This window comes from Eptatretus burgeri, chromosome 11 (genome assembly GCF_056783735.1).
Source record: "Eptatretus burgeri isolate ZD-2024b chromosome 11, Ebu_testis_v1, whole genome shotgun sequence".
Lineage (NCBI taxonomy): Eukaryota > Metazoa > Chordata > Myxini > Myxiniformes > Myxinidae > Eptatretus > Eptatretus burgeri.
This window is the reverse complement of record NC_140971.1, coordinates 80,200,402-80,212,562: the sequence shown is the minus strand read 5'-3', so window position 1 is coordinate 80,212,562 and position 12,161 is coordinate 80,200,402. Positions and strand designations below refer to the sequence as shown.

The window sequence follows — 12,161 nt, the reverse complement described above, 5'->3', positions numbered from 1 at the left end:
TAAAATTTTTAAAAAGGCATATCCAATTATGACATCATCATTAAGGCATCGATGGTGTCATCATTAACAAACATTGTTCCCATTGGTGAGATCCTGATCTCTGCCAAGATTCAATTTTTTTCATGGAACAGTTCTGAAGAAGAACACATCCAAAGTTTTGCCTTTTGTCCAACATGACATGACCTATGACATCATAGTTACGATCAAAAAAATTATCCATGGGTCAACGCTCCTTTGGTGAAAGGTTTGCGTCAATCGCTCAAGCGGGTTGCAGAGAAAATGAATTTAAACAGTGAGAATATCCAGTGGAAGAAAAAAAAGACAATACAAAAACAATAGGGAACCCTACAGTACCCGAATAATATCCCCCCCCCTCCCCAGTGGGTTTTTCCTCCTTTGACAAATGCTGTGTTAATATGTCTAATTAGCTTATCGTGGCATTTCGTGGGGCACCCCTACCGGTGATATGTTCAGTTACCAAACAGCGAGTTATGTTCAATCAGTTATCATGTGTATGCCAAGCCAGTCGTTCTTATCAATGGTTTCGAATGAGTGCATAAGCTACTTGGCGAGTGCGCTTTAAGAAACTTGGTAATTGAACACACTCCGGAAGTAAAAAAAAATTATAAACCACAAATACATATGATTACCTTTTTAAACAGTCGTTACTGCTGTTTAACACACTAAAATTGAAAGGGAGTAAACCCAACGTTCTTGAGGTGTTATATGCTTATCGCGCACCCCACAGACTAACGGATCCGAGCCTAGATCTACTGTAATCTATATACCCCAGAAAGGATACTGGCATGACCCTTCCTGCCACTCCCGCAGGGGGAGTGGGTGTACTGGTCTCCAAAAAAACACAAGCTCAAAATGCAAAGAAGGACACTTGCATTTCTTCACTGGCACACAAAAGGTGTGACTTGCCTCAGTGAACGTTCCTTGTCTATTTCAAAGAATGTTCCGCTAATCATAAAACTGTGGATTAAAATGTGAGCAGATTAAAAAAACAAGCAATGGTATCAATTCACAATCATGTCCTTATTATCCATTGTGGAATACGTCCAAGGGCATCACCCCATGATTCCTGGGTCGATTCAACCGACCAAAAAGTGTTTAGATTTCATCTTTGCACCTGTAGTGGCCGTGAAAGACGCCGTCGGGGTTCAGCATCGGAATGAGTTTGAAGACAAACATGCGGCGCAGAGTCTGCGCACGTGGATCATCTTGTCGTAGGAGAAACTCCAGAAAGCCATTGAACACAAAGCTCGAGGGAGTTTCGCCGGGATGCACGCGACTGCTGAGAAAGAATACCTGCAGCCCCAATGGAAATACCCAGGGGTGCTTTGAGTAAGGCTCGCACGTGATTGGAGAAGGGGCAGTGGGAAAGTAGGAAACCAAGTTGTCCCTTTATAACCACCCCCAACCCCCATGCCTTTTCTGATGAGAATCTGATAAAAAGAGTTTATATGATGTTTTATGAGGGTCATTGTAAAGTTACCCCATTATGCTTGGCTTAAAAACTGTCGAAGGACAGATTACCCGCTTTCCCTGAAAGGTTGGGGGTCGACGTTCATTTATCATGGGGAAAAGGCCTTCAATACGAGGTTCTCTCTCTTCCATCAAACCATGGCAGGATGATATCGTGAGCAGGTCGACACGACGTCCGTCCAACGACTGGCAAAGCAACTCTCGCTGGTAGAAGATGGTATCTGGGGGGCTGAGGGTATGAAACATAGCCCATAAACCAAGGAGCACCTGTAAGTGTGGCATAAACTTAAAGCATTTTGTAGCTTTGTACCAGCCTGGATTGAGGTGCTGACAGTTGGAAAACCTGGTGTCCAACTCCTGCAGCATTGTCTGGCAATCGCTGTAGGAGAATGGGTAGCAGAAAGCGAAGTAGGTGACAGATCCGTGCGACTCCAGAAAGCGGTGTGCAAAGGAAAGCACAAACTGATTGTCCACCATCTAAAAGGCAGGAAGGAGCCGAAGGCCACCATTATGTTCAGCAACCAGCCGTCCAGCCATCTTCTGAGCAGGCTAATCCAATTTGGACACTTAAAATCATCGATTAAGGTAACTAGAATGTGTTCAAGATGTCAGTTCTAGTGCAGAAATTATATTGCCGACTCTGCTCTGATTGGTGAAGCCTGGACAGCAGGCTTTGAAAATATAAAATAGGCAAGGGATGAAAGTGAGATTATTTTATGCCTCCAGTTGCCAATGTTCATATCTTTGTCTCCTGAATGGATGAATTAAAATATGAATAAATTGTCATCGGAATTTTAAGGAATGATTTGATGAAAAAATATTATGACATTGACAATACAATATGAATATCCAGCATTCAAATGTGACTTAACATTATGTTGGTCATGTACATACCACTTGCAGCAGACATGTGGTCAACAATAGATGTCTGAGCTTGTTTAACTTCTTCAATCATTTTTAGCTCACCTGGACTTTAATCAGGTGAGCTTATGCGATCGGGCTGTGTGAGTGAGTGAGTCAGTCCGTAAACAATTGTCATTATTGCTTGAACCAAACACAAAATTTTGATAAAACTTGGCCACAAGCTTGGTATCTGATGCCAAACGAAGGTGTATTGACTGCATCAAAATCTGCGCTCAATAAGGTCTCTGGGGGCTTTTTTGACTCCCCCCCTTCCCACAAAAGGTATTTCCTGTCTTCTCAAAAACTACACAAACAATTTTGATGAAGCTTGCCCACAACCTTTATCACCAGTGATGCACCAAAGTCAATCGACCGCATCAAAATATGCGCTCATTAAGGGGGTCTGTGGGTGGGGGAGGAGGTTGACCCTCCAAAATACGCATTTCCCATCTCCTCCGGAACTACAAACACGATTTCAATGAAACTTGGCCGCATCATTCATCACCCATGACAGACCAAAGTGTATCGACCACATTAAAATCTGCACTCAATAAAGGGTTCTGTGGGGGGGGTGATCCCCCAAAATACGAATTCGCTCTCTTCTCCGAAACTACAAACACGATTTTGATGAAACTTCACAACAACATTCTTCACCCATGATGTACCAAAGCATATCGACTACATCAAAATATGCGCTCATTCAGGGTGTTTATGGGGGCTTTTTGTTTACGGGGTACGGGGTTAATGAGTGTCAACATAAGCATTTTTAAATCCCATTTAGCATTGACCAGAATCACGTGAAAAGTTAGATTCCCCAGCTGTTCCACGTGTGTTACTACGGAACGTCAAACACGGATTTCACAACCATGGCTGTGCCACATGTGCTACCTCGGACAGCTGAGACATCGACAGCGCATGAACGAGACCGGCATAGCAGGAAGCAGGAGCCCTGGCTATATAAGGCCATGATCATGCTTCAAGCGAGTCAGTAAGAGACTTTTGGCGGGACAACCCCTCTCCCCCGTCCCTGTAGACCTCCTTAGAGCCCGATTTTTTTTTTTAATGCCACGAACAAACTTAGGTACATAAAGGGTTATGAAGGTTGTGGTGAAGTTTCATCAGAATTGTGTGTGTAGTTTCAGAGAAGCAGGTGTTTGTGGACGGACTGACGGACGATGCACCATCCCATAAGCTCTCTGGAACTATATTCCAGGTAAGCTAAAAATTGGGGGCACTAATTGGAAAAACAAACTCTACAACAACTATAAGCCTTCGCCTATACTATAGCGGGAGGCTTAAAAATCAGTACAGTAACTGCTACCTTTGCATTTCCAAGAACAACAACAACAAAAAACCTTTCGGTTCCGGTGCTGCATTGTAGAGTATAGAGACTGCATAATCTTGCTGCATTGTAATAACTAGAAGAGCACTGGTTCCCTATGGGACTGGCCATGTGGGTGATGTTATTATCCTTATTCACATGTGTAATTCAAAATACACTACCATTCAAAAATTTTAGAACACCCCCATTTTTCCAGTTTTTACTGAAATTTAAGCAGTTTAATGTTTCATTGTACTGTGAAATTAAAGCATAGAACAAATAAACAATTGCAGATAAAAAGACATCATGGAATCGTTTTGTTCAACAAAATTTCATCTAAATTTTGGACTCATCAAAGTAGCCACCTTTTGCAGATATAACAGCCGAACATACTTGTGGCATTCTTTCTTCAATGGAAATCAAATATTTTTTTGGAAAGTTCTTCCCAACACTGTTGCAGAAGTTCCCACAAATGTGTTGCACTTGTAGGTTGCTTTGCTTTCACCCTTCTGTCCAGTTCATCCCGAACCAGCTCGATGGGGTTTAAGTCTGGAGGCTGTGCTGGCCATTCCATGATTTGAAGCCTACCGTCTTGTTCTTTTCTTCTAAGGTAGTTCTGACATAGCCTGGAGGTATGTTTTGGGTCGTTATCTTGCTGTAGGATGAACCCCTGACCAACTAGGTGGAGACCAGAGGGTATTGCATGGTGCTGCAAAATGCTGTGGTAGCCCTTTTGGTGCAGGGTACCAGTCACTCTGTGCAAGTCGCCGACTCTGGATCCAGCAAAAGAGCCCCAGATCATCACGCTTCCTCTTCCATGTTTGACAGTTGGTGTCTCACAATGAGGAACCATCCTTTCGCCTACTTGACGGCGTACAAAAACCCTGCATGATGAACCGAAGATTTTAAATTTTGATTCATCGGTCCACAAGACCTTCCAGTTTTCAGTAGTCCACTGGCGGTGCTTCATGGCCCAGGCAAGCCTCTTTTTCATATTTTGCCATCTTAGCAATGGCTTTCTTACTGCCACTTGACCTGTCAAACCTGCAGCTCGAAGTCTTCTCTTCACAGTTGAAACTGAGACTTCCTTCGTAGGAGACTGGAAAACGTAGGGACAGGAATACTACACTGTAAAGGGTGGGACTTGCAATACCTTCTCTCAACTGAAGGCGGTGCTACACGTTACACATTACACAGATAATTTTTCGTTTCTCCCCCACCACCTCCCAAGATCACCGGCAAAGATAAGAGACACCTCGACGCACTAATTGTGGTCATGCTGATCCTATGTAGCAAGTCTGGTTGTAATCGGCCCAGAACTGTCAGAGGAATAGTGCGACAAACAAACACATACACAAACAAAAACACAAACATATACCGGTCTGTGAATTATAGTAATGATGCCTAAATCACGTTACACTCTCCAATGTTGGGTATACATATTGGGTAACAATCAATATGCTTATGCAGTACATGCAAGCACACAACGGCCTTGTACCTGGAAAGTGGGTCGATCACGAACGCGCTCCCAGCGTGCCTTGCCCGGCACCGTCCGGACAAGCGGAGCCATGCCTTGCGAATAAAGTTTGATCTGTTTGTTCATGTTCAGGATGTTCAACCTAATGAGCTTCCCTGGAACTCCCCCCTTCACTCCGAAATAAAACCATGTCCTGTGAAGCACAATGTTTCACATGGTGTACACTTTTAAAAATTGGACAGCAGCACATTATTGGCATTGATCATTTTACTCCATAGAACCACATTCCGCCATGTCCGGTTGATAGTATTTTTGAAAATCACAAAACAATAAGCAACAGTTTTGTTGCCATCTCCCTTCTATTGTGCAAGCAATATCAAAAACGTTTCAGCAATCAAACTCAGACGAGACAGCTCAATGGTGAATATGCTACTAATTGAGCTCTCTCCCTTCATAGTTTTGTTTGTATTGTAAGTAAGTGTGCTCCCTTATTTGTTTGACTCTTGACCGCAAGATCTGTACATTATTTATTTATGAGCATCTCGTCTTCCTCATACCCCATAAATCATAAGAAACATCTTCCTGCCTTCTGCCTTCTTGCATGCTTCGACCAACCGCTAGTTTAGGAACAGGTTTCACTGGCCCTTCGGGGAATGTTAAATTATGACAGAATTTCTTGCTATTAGAGAGAGGGTGGATTGGTGCACGGACGCTACGCCTTCTACAAAGACTTTTTGCCCATCTGCGGAAATCTTGAACCTCCGGCACAACGGGTGGCATTAGACCCGTTGATGTGACAACATATTCTATCGCTTTTTGTGAAAGTTTTTCTCTTCAGATAGAAGGATTTTGGGTTGCACTGACTTTTACAGGGATTTTGGGTAATCTTACATGGAGCATTTCAGCATCCATTTCATGCTGCCCTCAGGGCATGTCGAATCAAACACAATGTGTGGACTGGTGATCAGAACAGGTGGGCAGGCATATTACTCCATATCCAAAGGTCATTAATAAGCCAACAACATATTTTTACCAACAATATTGATCACAAACAGTAATTCTCCTGAGACAAGCTCAGTTGCCACAAGTTTATAATCCAAATCCTTAATATTGCTGCCTTCAGCCAGATTTGAACCCACAACATCTGAGATGCTAGTCCAGTGTCTTCACCTCTCATAGCATAAGGCAACGCTTATATTGCTGTGGGCCGGGTATCGGCTGCGAGCAGGACCGCTAGGTGGGGCAGTAGGGTCGGCTCCACCGAACGCCCGGAATCTAGATCGTCACCCTCGGATAACTCCGAGGGTAAGGGTCCCTTACAGGACCGTGAATCGTCAATAAATCAACTGCGTGGGCACAGGGATATTTGCCAAACTTCAAAATACCTCGAGGCCCACGTGGTGAACTACCGAGTATTCACACCCTCAACGGAGCTCGAACGGGGCGAGCCGCAACCGTGCTCGACCCGTGCGTAACCCGAGTGGATGGTTACTGAGGTCCCATCGGTCTAAATGCATAACTACTGCAGCAATGGCCTTTTTAATTCCCCAACACGCACCGTGCTAAGCCAATGAAGGAAGGGACAGGAACGAGCTGAAACATTCAACATATGGACATTTATTTACAATAGGTGGGGAAGGAACACATAAGAGCAGGGTTAAACTGACTATAAGAAATGAAATGCAATGTACAAGAAAAAGCACTTATCCAGTTGCTACTTAAAGACGGGGCCCCAGACACACACACGCAAACACAAATTCCCAGAAAGAGAAATGGACCTTCCCGCCTCGTGTGGTTTGGCCGAGATGAGCGAACCAGGATGAGACCAGACCAGCGCTCTTGTCAAGATCAGACCAGACCAGACCAGACCAGCGTCGGCGACGAGATGAGAGCAGAAGCGCCAGCGAGATGCGTCCAGCCCAGCGCCAGCGAGATGCGTTCCGCGCTCAGCGTCGAGAGATGCGTTCCGCGCTCGAGCAGACCAGACGCTCATATTTATTCTCCCTTTCCGAGTCCTCGGGCACGGTCCGCTCATGCGTGGCCTGCTCTCATTGGGTGGACCGCGTGTTACGGCTCTGCCTTCTTGCAAAGGACCGCCCCTCCAACAGGAAGAGGAATAACAGTATCCCGCGCTGGCTTCCCATTGGCCGAACGCCTCGACTTTGCGCGCGCGTCGCTCATTGGGCGCAAAATGACGCATACCCTTATTTGGCGCCAGGCCAGAACGAAGCGCTTGGTGAGCGCGCGAACAGCGCGGACGATTCCTCGAGCAGGGGTTGTTGTTGTAGAAAAAAATCCTATCAAAATAACTTCGCAGCGCATGTATGTAATTCCCATTAGACACAGGTAGGGGGCCCTAACTAGAAACACACACTTATCAAAATAACTAAGCTTAGGGACTGCTGTCTGTTTGTGTGCACAAGGTTTCCAAATCCGCAACAATATAATGTTTGACTTCAGTACTGTCTAGTATTGGGCTCGATTCCTCGCAGAATTAGATCCAATTAAATATCATCCAATGCAGTGCCTTACCTTTAGAAGAGGACGTTAAGCAAATTTTCTCATCTGCTCGGGATACAATAAAGATTCTATGGCATCTTTCACAAGAGTAGGTTTTTGGACCAGGGGTTAGCAGATACGGTTGACCACCATATCTCATTTTGGATATTTCCTGGTCTGTAGCTACTGTGATGAGAACATGATGTTGCAATGAGTGATAAAAATTAACTCAATACTCTTTTGAAAAACAATTTTTGATGTCACATTATCATTCATACATTCTCCTATTCTGTGCAAACTACAACCAATGTACAGGTATAGAAAACGGTTGAAGGATTATTTACACACACACACACACACACACACACACACACACACACACACACACACACACACACACACACACACACACACACACACACACACACACACACACACACACACACACACACACCTTCCAATACCGTTGTACTTCTTGCATCTTTCTTCCCAACTCACATAACCTCCCTTTAAAAGTTACCCATTCTAAATTTACCCCGAAAGACTCGAAGTAATATGTAGATAGTCCTTAATAAAATAATACCATATTGTTATGAATATGCTGAAGGATTATTTTGATGGACGTTGAACGTTCCTTGGGGCAACCCAATAATAACGAGAGCGAAGTTGATGGCACACCGTCGCAAATCCCCACGCTTCCCACCTAAGGCAAAGTTGAAAGATGGCACCAGGAATGACCCGATTTCAAATTTTGAATTGAAAAAAGAATTCTGTTTTTACCTCTGTGACCCTAAGTCCCCAGCCCCTAGGGCGTACGCTGGTGGTCAAATCAAACGAATCGTTACATATTTCACACGTCCCCCAATGGTGATTGCATTTATACCAAGTTTCATTTTAAAATGTGCCAGTAATTGCATTTTTTTGGTGTTCGACATTTTGACCCAGGCCCAGGGAGTGAAGCCAAAAGCGATACTGACCTTGTACCTTTGTGCCATGTGGTGATCATAACGACCGAGTTTAGTGAATTTCTGCCCAACCGTTTAGGAGGAGATAGCGTGACGGACAGACAGACAGGAGCAGATTACAATACCCCCCCCCCCCATTTTTTTTTAAGTGTGGGGATAATAAGAAAAAGCAAAGCAAATGACAACATATGCACCTGTTCCCATTCTCAAACTCCGTGCCGGCACAGTCTGATCTCGTCCAAACATTGAACTCGTAGTCAGCCTGCTGGATGTACACACTGCCGTCACTCTCCAGGGCCTTTCCCGACACTCTTTCGACATGGGCCAAGTTCCCAGAATCGAAGTTGGTGGTAAAGATGAGCCCGTCACAGTGGATCTCCATGCCGAGTCTTCAGTTCCACCGGCCTCAGGCCTCCATGTCTGTCAATGCAATGGGAGCTCGATGGAATTTACGTGAAAACAAAATCAAGCTCAATCTTCCACATGATCTGCACCGATGACACAATGGAGGAACATAAATGTAAACATTAGTCACATTAGGTTTATTAACCCACATTAATAAAAGAATGGAGGCTTTGCATCTGGCTCATCGATGCTTACAAGTACTTAATAAGCAGTCATACAGTCAAACATTCATCATATTATCCCTTGCAACCCACATTGTAATTTTTTTTTTTTTTTTAATTTAATAGGATTAGGAAATTGGAAGTAAAATTTTCATTCTTACCTTCCCACATTGGGAAGACAACTTCCAGGGCATGCATTACCTAAAGTGAAAACCAAAACCAACAAACAACAAAATTACAATCCCGTCTCAAAAATAAATAAATAAATAAATACCCGGTGAGAAATGCTTATCACGGATGCAAGGTGAGCGTGAGAGTGAGCCCTAAAATAATTGGGATCTAGAATGTGGGGACACGGAATAGAAACAGCTCTTATTGAATGACATATTGCTCGTTGAATGCAGTAACAAGGTCAAACATCAAAGTCACAGCTCTTCTCATTCATCTCGCGGTCCTCCTTTATTATCATTCTTTGATTATGATGCTGTGTTATGTGCAGAGAGGGGAGATGTACATTAATCAGAATAAAGGAAAAGGGGGTGGTGGTGGTCGTATGGCAGCTTAGCTGCCGGGATAGCTATCATTTCTCGAAGCGCAACTGTGTCGCTGATGCAGTGCCCCTCTACCAGTACACACACTTGAACCAGTACTCATTTCGCCGACCTCGGAAGGACGACAGGCTGAGTCAACCCCCTGGTGTATTAATTCAGCGGCCGACGGGGCTTGAACTCAGGACCCTAGGATCCCAAGCCACCACACTAACCACTGAGCCAACACCAGGCTCAAAGGAAAAGGTAATTTGGCCCCTCTTGATAAATCACCTTCCAGGTAAAACATGTCAGACTGATACAACATTTTTTGCTCATGACAAATAGATGCTTTCCAGTAACTGGCCTCAATGTTCCTCCAATTTGTGCTTCGTTTCCTGTTTGCATTGTTCGTGTGACTGTCAGGTGTGCATTTATTTTTCGCCGTCACTCATTTTGTAAAAGTCGTGAGAGAGTTCTCATTTGAATCCTTTATAGCGGCCATGGTGGTATCGTCAGTAGCTGTACGGTTTTTATACAAAACTCAAAATTGTTCTACAAACGATATTACTATTAAAGGGAACGATATTACCACAGCATAGCAGAACAACAGGCAAGTACGTTACAAGAAGCACAATGGGGAACACAGTTCATACAAGAAGAGGAAGAAAGAAGAAGAAGAGGAAGAAAGAAGAAGAAGAATAAAGAAGAAGAGGAAGAAGAGGAGGAGGAAAGTAAGAAGAAGAGGCAGAAAAAGAAGAAGAAGAAGAATCTCGACGAGCAAATACCGACGGACGTGCCAATGGTTGCACAAGAGTCTTTGGATTGGTGATTCTCACGTTATTGGCAGATGATGACCAAACACCTTTTGATAATGCATCAGTGTTAACAGTTTTCCGTCGATATTTATCCGGCATTTGAAAAGAAAACGTTGAATTAATGGGTGACGGAGCACGAAGAGGGGGTTATCTATTCCAATAACTACGAAAAACAATCCTTACCTTCACACAATGAATGGCTCCAGACCCTTGTGAGCCACGCAATACGGGATGTCTGCTTTACTTCGAGATTTAATCACGGATTTTCGACATGCCACGGCTTTTCCTTCTTCGCACCTTTCCACCACACAACAGACGAGCAACTTCGACCAATAGAAAGCACGCTTCTTGGAAGTGACGTCATTCTTTGAGTAAAAACGCTCTTAATTGGTTGCTCAGTCGCGCGTCGCCTAGCAACCGATAGGGTGCTCGATTTTTAGATACCTTCCGTGGAAAGAAAGAACTCCCACGTCAGTGGAAAGGGTCGTCCAAACGGGACGAATAAATTCCTGAGATATATCCTTGTCGTGTTGAGCGTGTTGTCCCGTCTCGAAAACGGTTAGTTCAACATTACCCGTTGAACTCTCTGATTGGGTGCTTGAGAGAAGTGCATCAGGAATGTCGTGACGTCGAAACTTTCAGAAGATATTTCATGAGGCACCACGGATATTTATCTATCGGTTAGCGAAGAGTGCAGAAGCCAGCTCGATTGTAAACTGGCTTGGTGACGGGAAGCGAAGTAGTTGTGGAAGAGGAGGATGTCTGTGCTGGGGACCGTGATTATTTATAAATAACATCAATGTTTTGGATAGCGGACAAAAGAGTCGCCTTTCCAAACACGCAGATGACGCAACGCTTGGAGGTGAGGTAGAGAGGGAGGGAGGTGATCAGATTCAGGAAAATCGAGATGTTTTCATCGATTGGCCATAAGATTGGGAGATGTGGTTTAATTGATTGGGAGTTGTTTGTGTGCAAACGTATCATCAGTGGAGGCTCGTGCCGACGTTCTTGTGAATTGGGTGTACTAGTACGTGCCTGTACGTGCAAAAAGAAAAAAGAAAGAAAGAAGAAGAATTGTGACGTCAATCGTGACGTCATAGCAGCGTGTCCTGTCATTGGTTTGGTAAATAAATGGCCATAACTTGGGAACCACTTGTCCGATTAATATCAAACCTTGAAAAGGCACATACTCAGGTCCCCAACAATATACCTGGCAAGTTTCAATTAGATCGGACCAGTGGTTGTCGAGAAACAGCGGTCACAGACAGACACACACACACAGATTACTGGAATTATAGATACCAGTACGTGCCCGTAAAAAAAATAATAATAATAATAACAATAATAAAAAATAAATATTCAAACCGCGAGCAACAAACAACAACCACAAAGGCCGTTTCTTCGCTCTCGCGTGCCAATACGTGCGTGGCCCGGAAGTTCGCATATTATTCGCAGTTACGATTATTCGCAATTTAGTTTTAATACCCCATTATTCATTCAACTAGCGCCAACGTATTTTACCTTTTCGCAATGTCGTGGCAAGGAAAAACAAAAAGAGAAGAGAAGAGAAAGAAAAAAAATTTACTTCCTGGTT

The 12,161-nt window shown here is 44.0% G+C and overlaps 1 protein-coding gene across 4 annotated transcripts in view; it reads right to left on the bottom strand.

The window, feature by feature from the left end:
* Positions 1–10,908, bottom strand: part of AGBL5 (AGBL carboxypeptidase 5) — a 33,816-nt gene extending 22,908 nt beyond the window's left edge. For 3 of the 4 annotated variants that reach the window (XM_085847146.1, XM_085847149.1, XM_085847150.1), the window contains exons 1-7: positions 10,751–10,906; positions 9,384–9,423; positions 8,851–9,076; positions 5,214–5,385; positions 1,802–1,968; positions 1,543–1,720; positions 1,136–1,314 (exon numbers count right to left, since the gene is read on the bottom strand). In XM_085847146.1, coding sequence (XP_085703272.1) covers positions 1,136–1,314; positions 1,543–1,720; positions 1,802–1,968; positions 5,214–5,385; positions 8,851–9,038 — 884 coding nt within the window. In that variant the 5' untranslated portion in view covers positions 9,039–9,076; positions 9,384–9,423; positions 10,751–10,906. Of the gene's footprint in view, positions 1–1,135; positions 1,315–1,542; positions 1,721–1,801; positions 1,969–5,213; positions 5,386–8,850; positions 9,077–9,383; positions 9,424–10,750 lie in introns of all 4 variants that reach the window. The other variant, XM_085847148.1, reaches the window with a different exon arrangement.
* Between the last annotated feature and the right edge of the window lie 1,253 nt (positions 10,909–12,161).